Below are 19,152 nucleotides of genomic sequence, written 5' to 3' on the forward strand. Positions count from 1 at the left end.
CTAGTATGTTTGAGAACCTTTGAAGCTGTGTGCTTAGAATGGAAGAATTAATAGTATGTGTATGTGAGATGAGGGCTGAAGATGTGTCTTCTTCTTCCAGTTCACCTGTAGACCGTGGAGCTAGTAAGTTCACTTACTGAATAAATGAAAAACAATTCTGATATGCAGCCAGTGTTCAGAACTCCTGATAGTCTCAGGTCTGTGCTGTCTAGTAGCTATTGAGCACTTAAAGTGTAGCTAGTCTGAATTGAGATGTGCTATAAGTGTAAAATGCATACTAAATTTCAAAGACTTAGTATGAAAATAAGAAAGTCAGATATCTTGTTAATAATTTTTTATGTTGATCATATGTGGCATTGGCAGTATTTTGGACATACTGGCTGGTGTAGGTGAGCTGAGTCAAACTTAACATAATGGAACTGAATTTAAACAGTAAGAGGCTTCTTTGAGGTGGAGTCAATAGGATTTGATTACCAAAAGAAGTGGAGGGGAGGTGTTAAGCCTAAATACAGGCTTCCCATGCCATTAACTGAGATGGAAAGGAGAGAGAATTGCCTTGTGGTCCCTGTAGTACACTAGGCTCATGGCACCATGGACAACTAATTTTTGGCACTGTTTTACTTGCACGGACAATAATAGTATTTTAAAACATTTATGAAACAATTTATGTGTTTTTATTGTACTAGGTACTTTGAATCAGTCTGTAGAACTTTTCAAATGTAATAATTTTTTCTTCTATAGCAGAGGCTTGCTATTTTATGTAATTCAAGCATAAAGAAAACAGCCTTGAAAGCAAAATTAGACCTCTGAATATAGAATCAGATAGGAGGACTATTCAAGCATTTGTTGGTGATCAGGGCATGCATGTGCTATGCGGGAAACCTGTCTCTTCGGAGAAGCTTTGCAGCTACATTCAAGAAAGGATTAAACAATTCATCAGTGTGGGACAATATCTAGTTTAGGATTTAGAGATGTGAGGTGCGCATCCTTTGCTCACCTAAAATCTTACCTCAGAGCAGATGGGCAGTGGTCTAAGTTTATTTGTATATATTGATCTTCAAAATTTTTTTCTTTTTTAAATTGTAAAACATATATATAAATTTACCATTTTAAACATTTTTAAGTGTACAGTTCAGTGATGTTAAGTACATTCACATTGTTATGCAGTCATTACCATCATCCATCTCCAGTATTTTTCATGATTTTATCTTTTTTGTTAATCTGCTTGCTCTCTCATATGTGAAATTAAAACAGTTGGAATAATGTTTCAACTGATGTGTATAATATATTTAAAAATATTTTTTCTTAATCTGTCATTTTAATGACCTTCTCTGGTCTCAATAATAAGTCATTTTCAGAAGTTTTTCTTTTGAGACTTCAGAATGATACTCCTTTTTCCTTGTCCAGTATTTTTTCAAAGGGTCATTTTTATCATTTGCTCCTATTTCCTACCCTACCTCAACCTGATGACTTATCTTCAGAGAATCTATTTAGTCTTGATATTTATTCTCTCCTCCACTCTGGATCTGTTTAAGATGACTACTATGCAGATTACTTTTTCAGATTGCCGTCTTTAGCTGAATCTCAAGTTGATTACTCAGCTTCCAGCCTTTTTCAGATATTTTATAGTCTATCATTGATTATGATTTTACACACTAAAACAGATCTTTACCTACCCTTAATGCTTGGTTCTCTGATGTTCTGAATTGAGAACTAATTTCTAGCATGCAGCTTCCTGTCTCCGGGAACTCTAACTCCCAGACTATACACATAATGATTACTTTTGCTTCATAGTTACTTACACAGTTCAATTCCTGTCTCTCCTACTGTGCACCCCCTCCTCATCCTCCCCAGCCAATCCCCTACTTTGTTCTTTTTCTCTATCTTGATATTTCTGGCTAGATGAGGAAAAAGTGATACTGACTAAGGGAGGAGATAGGACTATATCTGTTATACAAAGCTGACTGATGCAGTGGAGGACTTTAAGTTAGCAGGCCTTATTAACAGATTTACTGACTATCCTGAGTTAAGTCTCTTGGCTTTGCCTTTTACCTCTAACATAAAGATACCTGCACCAGTATGTCACAAGTTATGGTGAGAACCAAGTGAGGATGTACTTGTGAAAATTCTTTGGAAAGAATAAAACACAGTAATGTAAAACACGAAGAGCAGAGAGTCACCAAACTAAAAATTAAAAAAGTGATTCTCTGTAGGATTAAGTAGAACCGATGAGTGTTGTTTATCTGCTTCAAAGGGAAAGATTTACGACAGAAGGGTAAGGGTATAAATAGAAATATAATATATACCACCTGGTAGAAATTTGATAGTGTATAGTACTGGAATGATTATAGTGATTTTTAAATGTAGATAAAAATGTTCATTTCATATAAAAAATTAATACATTTTTAGCCTGATATGATCTGCAAATGTATTTTTGATAGCATTAAAAGAAATTCCAGTTTCTAAACCTTGGCATAAAACAACCATTTATTTTGTTCATGGATTCTGTCAGGAAATCAGAAAGGATACAGTAGTCATGGCTTAGATCTTCCTTTATGTCTGGGACCTCGGCTAAAGTACTGGAATCATTTGAAGATTTCTTCACTCTCTTGACTGTTGATGCTGACAGTCAACTGGAGACCTGTTTCTCTCCGTGTGGATAGAATGGGCTTTTTCTCTGATGGCTAGGAGCAAGAGAGATCTAAAATCTGGGTGCTGGGTGTGTTTGTTCCTACTGGGGTGGTGTTTGTTTTAGGCCCTCTCAGCTGACAGAGCAAAGAAATAAATGTGTGTATAGTAACCTTTTTATATATATATATATACACATGCATACACACACACATATATATACACACACACGTACACACACGTGTATATATATATATACACATATATACATATACATATACATATACATACACACACTTACCTATAAATATTACTAGTAACCATCTGTATCTATGTTAAGCTAACCATGAGTTCTTATTGATGTCTCTAATCTAGTACCACTATTTTTCTTCCATTCTTTTTGTTGTTATTCAAATGTCCCTTCCTTAGGTTATGGGAGGTCTTTATGTTAGATCCTGAGCATTTTTTAAAAATTTACTTTATTGTAAATAATTTGCAAACAATAAAACATTCATTTTAAATGTGCCATTTGAGTCTTGACAAATGTACACACCTTTAAAACCACCACCACAATCAAGATACAAGAACATTTCCTTCAACCCAGAACATATCTTCATGTCCTTTTAGAGTCAGTCCCCTCCCAAACTAGGCTCCTGACAACTTCTGATCTGTCACTACAATGGAATCAGATAAATATATTCTTGTGTCTTAGTTCTTTTAGCAAAATACTTTTGAAATGCAGCTATGTTGCAGTAAGTATCAATAATTTGTTCCTTTTATTGTGAACTAGTGTCCTGTTATATGGATATATCAAAATTTGTTTATCCATCCCCCAGTTGATAGACATTAGAGTTGTTTTCTGGTTTTTGACTGTTATGAATAAAGCTGCTATGAACATTTGTGTACAAGTCTTTGTGTAGATACTTGTTTTCTGTGGGTAAATACCTAGAAGTGGAATTGCTGAGTCATATGGTATGTGTAACTTTTAAGAAACTGCCAAATAGTTGTACAGTAGTTATTCCATTTTACATTTCAGCCCACAGTGTATGAGGGTTTCAGTTACTCTACATTCCTGCTAACATTTGGCATTATTTCAGTGGGTAGTATACTGATTTTTAATTTGCATTTCTTGATGATTAGTGATGTTGAGCATTTTTTAATGTGTTTATCGTCCTTTTATATATTTTTTGTGAAATGTCTATGTCTTTTTTTTTCTTAACATTTTTATTGATTTATAATCATTTTACAATGTTGTGTCAAATTCTAGTGTTCAGCACAATTTTTCAGTCATTCATGGAGTGTCTATGTCTTTTGCTTATAAATTGGACTATTTATCTTATTACAGATTTGTGGTTCTTACATGTTCTGAATACCACCAGTCATTTGTAGGATATATGTATTGTAAATATGTTTTCCTGGTATGTGACTTGCCTTTTCATTTTCTTCGTGGTGTATTTAAAAATAATTTTTAATTTTGATGAAGTCCCGTTATATCTTGCCTTGTATTGACACAGCCTCAGTAGTCCTTGATAGTTTGTTTCTGTTAAGATAAGATGTTCCCAGCTCATTGTGTGTATTTTTATACCCTCTACTTGGAATTAGCCTTTTTCCCCTACAACCCTGGTTCTTTAATTGGGAGATAGTATTCAGGACCACTGCTGTTGGAAACCACTAGATTAGTCATTTTTAGGGCTTTTCATTGTATTTCACGTAGGAAATATATATGTATCTTCTCTTTAAAAACATGCAAACAAACTTGAGTTCAAATAATTCAAATATAGAATTGCAGGACTTTAACCTAATTCTTTGATTCTACGGTTATATCAGTTTTCTCTTTTGCTGAATAATCCCTGTTGACATTCATTTGCATTATCTTATATTTAATAGGTCCAGAATAACAATTAACAATAGTATTACTAATGATATGATTACTTAGAACAGTTTAAGATGTCTTTGTAGTTCTTAGGATATATCCTAAGTGAGGGAAATATCTGTGAAATGTGTTTGTTAGGAATATATCATCAAATTATTGCATTTTGAGTCTCTTGAACAGTTGTCTATGTGGTTAAACCACAAAATTGGTATATTGAATTGATTTATTTCATTTTGATCTTAGTTTTAGGATTTTTCAATTTTAACTTTGTTTTTTAGATATGTAAAACATTTCCGTGGTTTCAGTTATGAGGCTTATGCCTACTGTGCTAATAAGGCATTTAATGATTTTAAAGTTAAATCTGCATAACAGGTTACTTTCAGAAAAGTCTACCTTTTATCTCTTGATTGCTCTACTTTTTTCCCTATAGATAACCTAAGTTAAGTTACTGAATTATCCTGCCACTTTAACATATGTATGCATGATTGTTTGCAGATGACATGATACTGTACATAGAGAACCCCAAAGACTCCACCAAAAAACCTATTAGAACTAAAAAATGAATTCAGTAATGTTGCAGGATACAACATTAATATACAGAAATCTGTAGCATTTCTATATACTAGTAATGATCTACCAGAAAGAGAAATTAAGAAAATAGTTCTGTTTACAATTGCATCACAAAGAATAAAATGCATAGGAATAAATTTAACCAAGGAGGTGAAAGACCTATACCATACTCGTGAATTGGAAGAATTAGTATTGTTAAAATACCCGTACTACCCAAAACAACATACAGATTTGTCAGTTCTTTCAGAATTTCTACATAAACAGTCATGTCATCTGTGAATGGAGATGCTTGTTTCTTCCTTCTCAATCTGTATACTTCTATTTCATTTTCTTGTTTTATTGCATTAGCTAAGACTTCCACTATGATGTTGAAAAGCAATGGTAAGAGGGGAGGGACATCATTATTTTGTTCCTGATGTTAGTAAGAAAGCTTCCAGTTTCTTGGTTACGATGTTCACTATAGGTTTTGTATAGATGTTCTTTATCAAGTAGAAGTTTTCCTCTATTTCTAGTTTGCTAAGAGTTTTTTTTTTTTTTTATCACAAATGGCTGTTGGATTTTGTCAAATGCTTTTTCTCTATTAATATGATGATGTGATTTTTCTTTTTTAGTCTGTTGATGTGACAGATTATGTTAATTGATTTTTGAATATTAAACCAGCCTTGCGTACCTTGTATAAATCTCATTTTTGGTGTTTAATTCTTTTTATATGTTGTTGGATTTGATTTGCTAGTATTTTGCTAATATGTTCAGGATTTTTGCATCTATGTTCATGAGACATATTGATCTGTTTCTTTTTTTTTCTTGTAGTGTCTTCATCTGGTCTGGTATTAGATACTTAAGTATTAATGCTGGTCTCAGGATAAGTCAGGAAGTATTTTCTTTGCTTCTGTCTTCTGGAAGAGATTGTAGAAAACTGGTGTAATTTCTTTCTTAAATGTTTGATAGAATCATGGGTGAACTCATATGGACCTGGTGCTTTTTGTTTTGAAAGATTATTCTTGATTCAATATCCTTAGTAGATATAAATCTATTCAGATTGTCTATTCCTGATGTGTGAGTTTTGTGTCTTTCAAGTAATTAGTCCATTTCATCTAGGTTATCATATTTGTGGACATAGCATTGTTCATAGTATTTCTTTATTGTCTTTTAAACATCCTTGGATTCTGTAGTGATGTCTCCTCTTTTCTTTCTGATATTGATAATTTATATTTTCTCTCTTCTTTCTTAGTTAGCCTGAGTAGAGGCTTGATCTTTTCAAGGAACTGGCTTTTGTATTTGTTGATTTTTCTCTGTTGATTTCTTATTTTCAGTTCCATTGATTTCTACTCTAATTTTTGTTATTTTTCATTTGCTTACTTTAGACTTTAGTTGCTTTTCTTTTTCTAGTTTTCTAAAGTGGAAACTTAGATCATTGATTTTAGAGTTTTCTTTTCTACTGTATAGATTCATTGCTATAAAGTTTTCTCTAAGCTCTGCTTTCACTACATCCCACAAAGTTTGATAAATTGTATTTTATTTTCATTTCATTTGAAATATTTTGAAATTTCTCTTGAGATTTCTTCTTTGACCTATGTATTACTTAGAAGTGTGATGATGATGATGATGATGATGATGATGATGATGATGATGATGATGATGATGATGGTGGTGGTGGTGGTGGTGGTGGTGGTGGTGGTGATGATTTTTAATGGAGGTACTGGGGATTGAACTGAGGACTTCATGCATACTAAGCAAGCACTCTACCACTGAGTTACACCCTCCCCACCATAAGTGTGTTGTTTAATCTCCACATACTTTGGGATTATCCAGCTATCTTTCTTTTATTGATTTCTAGTTATAATTCCATTGTGGTCTGAGAGCATACGTTATATGATTTCTGTTCTTTTAAAAGTGTGTTTTTTGGTCCAGAATATGGTCTATCTTGGTGAATGTTCCATGTGAGCTTGAGAAGAATGTATGTTCTACTATCATTGGATGAGGTAGTTTATAGATGTGAGTTATATTCAGTAGATTGATGATGCTTTTGGTTTCAGCTGTGTTCTTGCTAATTTTCTGCCTGCTGGATCTCCATATTTCTCTTAGAGGGATGTTAAAGTCTCCAGCTGTATTAGTGGATCATGTATTTCTCCTTGCAGTGATACTAGTTTTTACTTCATATATTTTGACACTGTTGTTAGATCCACTCTGATAATCTCTTTGTTTTAATTTGTGTTTAGCCCATTAATTTTTAAAGTAATTATTGATACAGTTGTACTAATACCTACTGTAATTGTTGCTGATTTCTATTTGTTATACCATCGTTTTTTGTTCCTGGTTTTTGTCTTCCAATCTTTTTGTGCCTTTTATAGTTTGGATTGTATTATTCCTTTTTCCCTCTTTTCTTAGCATATCAACTATACTTGTTATTTTTTACCTTTTTTTAGTTGTTGCCCTAGAGTTGCAATTACATTTACAACTAATTCAAGTCTACTTTCAACTAACGCTATAGCACTTCACAGATAGTCCAAGTACCTTATAATAACAAAATATTCCTAATTCTTTGCTCTGGAATATTTTAAGTGGTATTGGGATTTTCTGATCTTGAAAGGTTTGGTAGAATTCCCATGTAAAACCACCTGAGTCTGGTTCTACTTTATGAAGAAGTTCTTTAGGTAATTTATTTTTTCAGTGGAAATTAGACTCTTGACTCTGTTTAGTTACTTAGTTAAGTTGTTTTTCTAGAAAATTATGTATCTTGGTTTTTAAACTTGTTTGCATAGAGTTGTATGAAGAAATCTCATGTTTTTCATTTTTCTCTGTTTACTAGCTGTTTTTACTTTATCATACCAGATTTTGAATACTTGTGTTTTTTCCCTTTTTTCTTCATTAGGTTAGTCAATGATTTGTTTATTTTCAAAGAATCAGCTTTTGGATTTATATATTTATTCTTTCTCTTTTCTAACACATTTCTTTCTCTTTTCTTTATTAATTCCTTCTTTGGTTTACTGTATTCCTTTTCTTTTTGAATTTGTTGAGCATTTATTTCTTTATTTTCATGTATCAGTATTTAATTATATTAGTATTTAATGCTATAAGCATTTTTCTGATAACTGCTTTAGCTGAATTCCATGGATCTCATGTATCATGCTTCATTGTCACTATTTTTAAGGAATTCTCTTTAGGTTTGTATTTCACCTGTGATTTAATGATTGCTTAATGGCATGTTTAAAATTTTTCAGGTTGAAGAACCTTTTGTGTGTATGTGTGTTCTTTTAATTAAAAAAAAAAACTTCTGTTTTATTTCTCTATGTATTTTTAAAATTTGATGAGATTTTCTTTGTGGCCTAAGATGTGGTCAGTCTTTCTGAATTTTCTCTGTCCTTGAACAGAAGGTATGTTTTCTTTCTTTCTTTTTGTTTTTGGTTTTCAGGTTCTAAAGCGTATCTAAAACATCTGTTGTTTTGATCTGTATTTTTCATATCTTTGTCTACTTGATCTATCTTGGCTTGAGAATGTCTTTTAAAGTATCTTACTAGTATGTTTCTGTCTAGTGTTCTCTCTCCATCTCCTATGGTTTGTGCTCTTCAGTACTGTATTACTGGATATATAGATAGGTTAATAACTATTCTATCTTCATTGTGGTTTTTAAAATGCAGTGTTTGTAGATGACTTGATTTTTGTTATCTGTTGAGTGTTTTTTGAAGTTTATAATCTTATTTGTTTATTTGTGGCTTTGCTTATTCTGAGACAAGCTAATACAATTTTTGTGACCACTTCATAAATGAAAATCTCTGATAACCCTATTATGGGATTTTTCTTCAGTATAGAATAAACAAAATAAACTATAGTTTCCTAAGTGCAGATCTAAGTTTCTTTACTGTCTGTCTATAATATTAAAAGGATCTGAAGTTGCACATTTTGTGAATCATTTAAAAATTGCAAAATGTCGATTATATCTATCCTAAAGCCATAGGCTTGTTGTTGGGCTTATGTTCAGGCCAAAAACTGCAGTGGAGCATTGTTTTTCATTATTTAAAGTTTTCAGCCTTGAGCAGAAGTGTCCAGTTGAAAAGATTTGAAAACACTAGGGTGAGAAAGAACCACAATCTTTTTAAAATTAATAATAGCTTTTTGAATTTTTGATAGCTTTGATATAATATATGGTAGTAAATGACATAAGAAAACTTTGGATTAACATTAACTTTTAACTCTAGAGCTGCTGAAAGAACATTCAGGAATTCACTGATAATGTTAGTGTTCTGTGAAATTAAGAATATTTTCAGAGCAATAGAATTTGGAATCATTTTTTAAAAATAAAAGATAAGAAAGAAAAATAACTTTGTAAAACATTGAATGTCTAAAAATTTAATGTTCTTTTCTATAATAAATAGGGAATTATTAACTATGAATGGCAGCAGCTTTAGTCTAGTAATGGACAAATTATATAAATGTTTTTAAAGGAATATTAATAAAAACTTTTGGTATAGAAATAATTGAGTCATTCTTTGACTAAATGTTCTGAGATAGTATTTATCAATTAATTTCAAAGGAAGTTTCTTCAAGTAATTTTGGAAAGATGCAGGGAATCCAGCGTAAGAGGTGAGATTATATGGATGATAAATGGAAGAGGTAGTTGAAGTAGGTTTTTTTTCCTTGCCCATCTTCTTTGTGTCATCTAATATATCTTATATACATTATACTCTTCCCAGCCATTAACCATGTAGAAACTTATCTTAGGGGTAAATATAGACTTGATCTTAGGCTCAAAATGTCAGTTGCACTAGTATGGCATTGAAGTGGCTTGATTTGTCAATAATTGTGGATAAGTCCAAGGGGCAATAGTTGACTATACTTTGAACAATAGGCAAAGTTTGATATGATTGCTAAAGAAGTGTTAATCTTAGCTTCCCCTTTCAGCATTATTATGGACTATATACTCTGAGGGTCCTCCCTCTACAATACAGTTAGATCCTGAATGAGCAACAAAATATACATTTTTAATGCATCATTGCTTTCTCAAGAATGCAAAAGAACAGCAAAACAAAGAAAGTAAAACAGAGAACGTGTTGAAACCAAGGATTGAGCAGCATATATGAAAGCTGGTAGTGACTTTAAGGCTTTTACAAATATCAGAGCTGGTCAGAGACTAAGCCTTGGGCCCACCTGTGAAGAGAGAATTGATAAATTGGAAGATGAAGGTGAAGAATTTGTCCAGAATGCAGCTCATAAAAACAAGATTATAGAAAATACTGACGACGTTCAAAGATGTGGGGGAAGTACTTAGAAAATCTAATGTACATCTATTTGGAATCTCAGGAAAATAGAATATGGGAAGGGTGGTTTTGAAAGAAATAGTGCTGAGAATTTTCTATAGTTGATATAAGCCTGCAGGTACAGAAAGCACAATACTTCTTAAGTAGAATATTATACTGTAAGTGCAAAGCACAAGAGGCATAGAGAAAATACTGGAAACACCCAGAGATAAAAGGCAAATCTTCCTACAAAGAATGATAGACTGACAACACCAATAACAACAGTGGAAGCCAAAAGACAGTGGTATAATAGTTTCAAAGCTGGAATAAATCTGTGAGCCTGTAGTTCTGTGCCTCGCAGAACTGTTTTTCAAGAATGAGGATGTAATAAAGAGGTTCTATGGTAAAATTGAGAGTGTTGACTTCCAGGAGACCTTCACTACACAGAGAATGTTTAAAAGGATATATACATCAGGAAGATGGGAAATGACCTTAGAAGAAGGGTCCAAAATGCATTAGTAAAGGTGAACAGAGAAAATGTTTACTAGGTTGTGTTTTGTTATGGCCTAGGCAGTTGTCAGAAATGTGACATCTTTGAGGAGGTGAAGCATAGTAGCAAAGGTATAGTGTAAATTACTTTGAATTCCCCAGAGTCCATTCACTTTTTCATTTTGTAGCTGCATTGTGGTTTGGAGATTTGACCCTAGATTCACTGCTGGGCCCTTATTAGTCTAATCTAGTCATAAAAATCCAGTTCTCCTTGCTAATTCAGTTGATTGAGGAACCAGGTCTAAGTCATTTAGCCTGTGGCTATTATCTTGATATCAGTTTTGATTCAGATTTGGCCATGTGTCTGAAGTTGGCTTACTCAGACTGAAGGAAAAAATTCATTTTTTTGATTGGAGAGAGGCACACACTGGGTGAACCAAGATTGCTTGTCAGTATGGTAATAAAAGAAATAGACTTTAATGTGTAGTCAACACTAGAAACAGAAAAGCTGTGAGAAAGTAAAACAGCAGGAAAATTTGGTCTCTGATGATTTCAGTGTGTTACTAGATCACCCAGCCTTGACGTTTACCCTATTTCTAGACTTCATTCTGTGTGAGATGGTAGTTTAAATTTATGTACCTTGTAAGATTATAGTTTCTTATATTCCACCCCAAACTCCTTCCCTGCAAAACAATTTCGTTAATACAAGAATAATTAATATGCCCAGAGAAGATGACAGAGTAGTGAAGGGTTTGAAAAGCATGAAATGTTAATGTACCACCAATGTGTAGAGTGTCTTTGGCCTGATAAAAGAAGATATTCAGGAGATATAGTAACAGTGTTCAAATATTTAAAGAGCTATCATGTGGAAGAATTACTAGATTTGTTTTGCACAATTCCAGAGATCAAAACTAGTTCTAATTAATAGAAATTCTGCAGAGGTATAAGAAAGTTGTAGTCAGTATAAGCAATGATCTTCTAATAATCAGAACTGTCTGAAAATGGGAGCAAAGGATGCAACAGTGGAAAGCTGTCAGTGGAGACCTTGGGAGTAAATTTGTTTTCCCTGAAGTCTTCTGATAGAGGACTTCTATAACTATGCAAAGTTTAGGAAAAATTTTCCTACATGGGGTAGGAAGTTGGATTATATTCCTTCAAAGACCTTTATTATTATGGTTGTTAATCCAGTTATTATATTGGTTTTCAGTTCTTTTAGCCTCAACGCTTCTTTTTTTTTAAATCTTTTTATTTCTTTATTGAAATACAGTCAACACTTCTTTTTAGATCATATCCTTGGTGCTGCCTCCTTACTAGCTAAAAGTAAAATTTATAATAAATAATACATCCATACATATAATGTTTAAGAAACTAATATGAATAATCTAAAGTAGAAATAAAATGAAAGAAACTTAAAGTTTACAATCATTCATTGCATTTCTGAAATGTAAGAGACTTTTAAAACCAAGCATTTTTTGCAATTTAGGCATAGACTGATTTTTCAACAAAACCTCATCTTAATTGACAGAAAGCTTATTTTAGTCTTTACCCAGGTGGTGAATCCATGCTTTGCTGCAAAAGTATTAGTATATTTGATCACAGGTACTGCTCCAGACTCTGTTGGCATTGCCACGTAATATATTTTAAAATCCAAATAATTCTGAATTCTTAAAATATCTCATCCCATGGGTATTGGCTAAAATATTGTGATTGTAATTCTTTAACAAGTATTTCAGCATGTACATGTTCCAGGATGATCTCGGAACAGTGTCAGAGTTATATTGAAAAACAATAAGCAGTGCAAAAATTACATAATTTCAGTATATACCATACATATTAAGAAATATTTACATAAATAATTAAATTCATTGAGATTATTACATCACTGGGTCTAAATCTGTTAAAAATATTGTTACAAATTTGCAGATTATTTTTCAGTACCAGCACTATTGCTTTTCAACTACATTTATAGTTGGATGTTGTATGATACTTTATAGACAAAAGGCACAGAATATATTATGCAGTAATTTGGAGGTAACTTTCTATAAACCTTTTTTGATATAGCACGTGCTAATGTATATTTATAGTGGGTTTAATCCATAGAACATTCAAAAGTTGCATGGGATATTCCACAAAGTATAGTTTAAGAATAAAAATAGGTTGTGTTTCTTTTTCTCCTTTTGTCTTATGTACAATAGGAGCTAATTAATTTTTCCTTTTTCTATCTTCTTTTGACCATTAACCATTTTGTAATGGCTGGTTCTATTATATAATCTTTTAATGATTTTTGTCAGCCTCTAGTGTCTTATCAGAAACTATGTATGTCATTTAGCAAGTACTGCTTACAACATGACTTCATACTACATTTGTAAAATTTAGGGGCAGTTAATATACTAGAGTTCTTTAAAAAGAAGACTTCAAAGAGAAATTAATTTGTGTTTTTAAGCAGTCTAATTTTATGTCTGGTAATGCCCAGAAAGAACTTTCAGCACTTAATGTCCTTGTGTGTTAGTGTCTTTCATAGTCAGGATTTTTTTTTTTTTTAAATCTTTTCATTGTTATTTTGCTTTTTTGTTGGGGAGGAGTAGGAATTAGGTTTATGTATTTTTTAATACAGGTACTGGGGATTGAACCTAGGACCTCATGCATGCTAAGCACATGCTCTCTACCACTGAACTATACCCTCCCCCCCATAGTCAGGATTTAGAGTGTTAATAAAAGTGAGACACCATGGTGGGAAGATAACAATTCCATGATGTTGATTACTTTATTTTCTTACACTTAGTAAAATGTGGTTTGGAGTCTTTATTGTACATAATAGGATATTTAATTAAATTTTACAAGCTGAATTACTGTTGTCCTGCTTTATCTGTGGCCTACTTTTATACCTGGAATAAAATGTTCAAGTTTTTGTTTTTTAGCTGCAATGTAAGGACAACTTTTCTAACTCTTTTAGTTACATTTTGATTTGATCAAAATAGTGAAAGTCTCTCTTTTTAAAGCATTTATTAAATTATAAAATCAGTTTGAATTTATCTTTAGGTGTAGGAAAATGCTCTTACATTAGTGTATATAAGTCTTACATCAGCAGTAATTTTTGAGAACCCACTGTGAACAGTGTAACCCTTTTCTAGTCATTTTTAAATATAGTCACTTAAAAATCCTCCAATTGTCTTTTATCTGTTTTAAACTTTACCCCTTGATTTTCATGTAGAAACTGAGTATGTAGTATACTATCAAATGCTTATTAAAGTATTAGATTTGCATTGTGTATTTTGAAATCTTAGTTACTTGGTACGTTTACCAAGTTGCCATTCTTTACTAAAATATAGTACAATCTTTTCATTGTGATGCTACTCTAGAACTTGTTACTTCCTCTACTTAGCGGATAAGTGATTATTTGCAAAACTGATTCTTTGATGAAACAATAATGAAGTTGAAAGTATTCTATATTGTAGCACTACCTCAAATACTTTTTATAAATGTAATAACCTGCATGTATGTATGTACTTTTTAGAAAGAATCTTCAAGAGGGAGACATAGGGAAAAGGAAGACATAAAAATCACTAAGGAGAGAACTCCAGAAAGTGAAGAAGAAAATGTAGAATGGGAAACTAATAGAGATGGTGAGTTTCAAAAAAAAAAAAAAATCTTTGTTTATATAGTCAATTTATTGATTATTCACTTTGTAGACTTTCTGTGGGCTTCAGAACACTTTTCAGTTATGATCTCCCTGTTGTTTCAGTATCATCTAATTGACTTGTTTCTGTGTTAGTGAGTTATTAAGGCAGAAAATGACATATAGTAGCAGAACAAAAGCAGAAGCTATTTATACTGCATTTTGCAACTTCCCCACTCTTTTTTTCCCCCTAGAACTTGTACAGCATCACAGTCCTTTGGAATTTTATTACCTTTGTAAATTTAAGTTCTTCAACACCAAAGTTCTTAAAAAGTCTTAATTTATGTTTGCTATTTTTGCATAAAATATTATAAGTGAAATTTTTAAACCTAAGGACCTAAGAAAATTATTTCCAAGAAATAATTTGTTGGTTTCCATCTTTTGGAAGAAATCCAAATCAGATGATATTTGAGACCTGGAATTTGTTCATGAAGTATAAGCAAAATCATCTTTGAGTTATTGCCTTAGCAAATAAGCATTTATTTTCTACACCATAAATATTCTCTCTTCTCTACTTCTGTGATCTTTTGGAAAGGTGAGCACTTATAGCCTCATCCTAATGAATAAAGAAAGAGAACTCATGTTTGTTGAATGTGTTGGGTGTAATAGTCATTTTAATTTATATAATCACCTGATTAATTCAATAGCTTTGTTACTCTACTTATAGATGACAGAAACCAAGAGTTTAAGAATATAAGCCACTTCCTCATCAGTAAGCTGAAAACTTAGACCAGGGGTTAGAAAATTATAGCTTGTGGGCTAGCCATCTGTTCTTGCAATAATTTTGTTTGGAGAACAGCCATGCCCATTTGGTTACATATTTTCTGTGGCTGCTTTTGAGCTATGATGGATGAGTTGAGTACTTGTGACAGCTAAGAGCCTGCAAGCCTAAAATACTTGCTACTGTATTTAAGAACTATCTCTGAAAACTTACAGACTAATACTTGAAAAGTACCTGAAATGACTCTCCAGTAATTTGAACATCAGTACTTTTTAAGGAAATCCATTCCATCTTTGTACAGTATTGTCTGTTAAAAAGTTGCTTCTAAGAACAAATAGGAAACTTCTCTATGATTAGTTCACAGGAATTTCATAAGTAAATCTAATACCTTCTATAAGTTAGCAATAAAGGCAGCTATAATATCCCATTGTAGTTGATTAATCAGTTAATGTATTGAAATAAAATATTACGAGCCTTGACTGTTAAAGGTTGAATAGCTAACTTTTCCTAAATACTAAGGGATTAACTCAACACACTTAACATTCTTTTCATTTTAATTATTTGTGGATAAAAAACATTCTGAAATATATTGGATGCTTCTTATTTTTAAAAAGAGAAACTTCCCTATTCCCATTACAATAATGTGTGTTAATTGTTGAACATTTTAAAGGTTCAGAAAAGCCTGAGTCAGTTTGCTCCTTTTCTTCATAGTAGCTATTTCAAACCCTCTCCATAAATCTTCAACCTCTTACATCTCCAACCTTCCAACTCCTCTCTCCTGCTTGCCCTTTACAACACAGAGATGATGGAATTCTTTATCCACAATTTCAACTTCCGGCCACCACACCTATAAACTAGTGTTTTGTTCATGTTTAAACTTTTTACTTCCCTCTTATTCTTTGTAAGAGGCTTTCCTCCTGATGCATAAAGTTATGTTCCTCTGATTTCCTCCCATTTCTGCAATCTTGTTCATTCATTTTACATCCTCTTTTATATCTTTAACATCCATCTTGGCACATTTTCTCTTCTCCCCATATTTTTTTGTGCCATCACCCTGCTTATTCCTACTTTACAACTAAATTCAATTTTTTCACCGTATTTATTTAGTCTTCTGACCCATGTCTTCACTAAAACTACGTTAAGGTCACAGTAACCTCTTTTAATAAATGGAGACATACTTGTCTCTTTCTTCTGTAACCTTCCTGCAACATGTGACACATCTGAGAGCTTCCATCTTCTTGAAACACTTTACCCTTGGCTTCCCTCTATCACTCTTCAGGTTTTCTGTTTTCCTGTTCAGGCCCTTTGGTCTTACATAGAGATTCCCTATATGCTAGCTATCCCTTAAATGTTGATTCCCAAGGCTTTGCTCTGGACTATCATCTTTAAAAAGCTAAAGTGATTTTTACCACAAGAGCCTTTTATATGCAAAATTCTTTTCAAAGATGAGTAAATGTCTTTTATACTAATTTTACATGCGAAATAGCCACATGGCTATTTCTTATGTTTTCTCTTGATCAAAACTCATAGGTTCTGATTATTGTGATATCCCTGTGGTTTAACATTTCCTGTTTGAGGGAATATTGAAGCATGGAGTTAGTCAAATGGTGAGATTGAACTTATTTAATAGATTTACCTTCTGTGTTTTCAGTCTAAAGTAAATAGCAATTTTAGCTAGGCTCGGAAGAAATTGGTCTGTATGAGTATTTCTCAAACTTTTCAGTCCCAGGACACTTTTCACTCTTTTTAAGGACTCCAAAGAGCTTTTATCTTTGTGGATTATCTGTTTCAGTAGTTTCTATAATAGAAGTTGGTACTAAGAAAAATTTAAAATATTTATTTAACAATGATAGTAGTAAATCTAACATATACTTTTATGGAAAATAGCTTTGCAAAGCAAAATTAAAAAGTGTGAACAGGTGGCAGTGTTTTACATATTTTTACAAATCTTTTAAACTTCTTTTTAACTTCTTAAAGTTAAGGTAAATTTCTTAACTGGCTTAATAGAAGACATCTAGATTTCTTATCTGTCTGCATTCAATTTGTTAATGACATCATATTTCATGTGACTTCTGGAAAACTCCATTATATACTTATAAGGCAATGAGTAAACCAGGCAAATAATGTAGCATTATAGAAATATTTTTGGTCTTTTGAAACTCCAGAAATTGCCTTGGGAATTCCTAGGAGTCCTTAGACCACTCTTTGAGAACCATTTGTCTCTAGAAGTGGCCTCTAGAACTTTTGGTTGTTTCCCCTTTACCAAGACTTCTTTTTTTCTCACTTTCAAGTTTTCTGTTCAGGTGAAATCATGCTCCCAGGGCATCATTAACATCTATGTATTAATGACTCCAGTACCTGGAGCTCTTAACAGAGGCATCTACCAACCGGGTGTCTCCATCTAAATTCTATATCTTAAGAGCACCACTTTCCTACTGGTTTCCCAAAAGCCTGAGAGTCATTGTTGATATTCCTTCTTCTCCTCAGCCCAGACATTTATAGAATTCTGAACATTTCTATCTACTGAATGTCTTTTAGAACCATCTGTTTCTCTCAGTTACTGCTAATATTGTAGTTCTTAAGATGTTTGTTGCCTGTAAATATATTTTACCAAATAACCTTGTAATTTCTTGCCTTGAGGTGAGTCTTATCTCCTAAGTCATTCTCCACTGAAAGCCAGAATAATTTCAGAATTTTTTTTTTTTTTTTACTAAAGTATAATAATACATTCAGAGGAGTTCCTGATTCATGTGTGCAACTTACTGAGTTTTCACAGACAGACAACCTTGAACAGGACCCAGGTCAATGAATAGAAAATTACTACTATCCCATAAGCCCAGTTGTACTCCCTTTCTAGTCACTACCTCTCAGCCCCCACCTCACAAAGGTAACTAACTGTCCTGATTTCTACCACCGAGAATTAGTTTTGTCTGATTTGAGCTCTGTATAAATGGAATCTATAGCATGTACTGTTTTTGTGCTTAGCTTCTTTTGCTTACAATATGTTTGTGAGATTATTGCACATAGTTACAGTTCATTAATTCTTACCGGCATATAGTATTTCATTGTATGACTACACCATAATTTATTCATTCTACTTACAGTAACCCTTTGAGTAATTTCTAGTTTGAGCCTCTCATGAGTGAGTTTCTGTTACTATTCCTAATTGCATCATTTGGCAAACACGTACCCATTTCTCTTGAGTTTATGCTTGGGAGTAGGATTGCTGGTCCATGAAGTCTGCATATGTTTATCTTTAGTAGATAATGTGAAGTCATAAGTGGTTCTCCTTACGATGGTATTTTTTGCCTTTTTCATCTTAGCCATTCTGGAAGTGTAAGGTAGTATTTTATTGTGGTTTTAGTGTGCATTTCCCTAATGAGTAATGAAGTCGAGAACTTTTTCAAATTTATTGGCCGTTGTACAGCCTGTTTTGTAAACTCTATTCTAGACGTTTCCCTATTTTTTTTTATTGTGTTGCTGTTTTTAAATTGTTGAGTATTCTTTATATATTCTGAATGAGATCTTTATCAGATATATGTATTGCAAGTATATTCTCTCACTCCGTCAGTTACAGAGTGAGCTTTTAAAAGAATAAATTGGTTCACTTTATTCCCCTATTTAAAATTCTCTGATTTTCCATTGCCTTGAGGATCAAGTACAAATTCTTACATACCTACAAAACTTTTCATTATCCAACTGCTTCCTATATTTCTAGTCTCCCACTCCCAAGTCTTTGTTTTTTATTTATTTCCTTAAACTTACTATAAGTGTTTGCTGTGGGGACCAATGCGGTAATATAAAAAGCAAAGCTATTACTGTAGTAGAGGAGAAAATGTCTGAACATGTTTTGGCAATCTTGGAGGTGTGTACATCCTCCTAAAATAAGGCATAAAGCCCAGAAGCCATAAAAGATTTGATTACATAAGGATTAAGGATTTAAATTTTTTGTATAACTAAA

At 32.5% G+C, this 19,152-nt stretch overlaps 1 protein-coding gene across 9 annotated transcripts in view; it reads left to right on the forward strand.

The window, feature by feature from the left end:
* ZC3H13 (zinc finger CCCH-type containing 13) overlaps positions 1 to 19,152 on the forward strand; it is a 92,939-nt gene that overhangs the window by 13,172 nt on the left and 60,615 nt on the right. For all 9 annotated transcript variants that reach the window (XM_074378193.1, XM_074378194.1, XM_074378192.1 and 6 more), the window contains one exon: positions 14,309 to 14,417. In XM_074378193.1, coding sequence (XP_074234294.1) covers positions 14,309 to 14,417 — 109 coding nt within the window. The remainder of the gene's footprint in view (positions 1 to 14,308; positions 14,418 to 19,152) is intronic.

The sequence above is a fragment of the Camelus bactrianus genome, chromosome 14 (assembly GCF_048773025.1).
Source record: "Camelus bactrianus isolate YW-2024 breed Bactrian camel chromosome 14, ASM4877302v1, whole genome shotgun sequence".
NCBI classification, from domain to species: Eukaryota; Metazoa; Chordata; class Mammalia; order Artiodactyla; family Camelidae; genus Camelus; species Camelus bactrianus.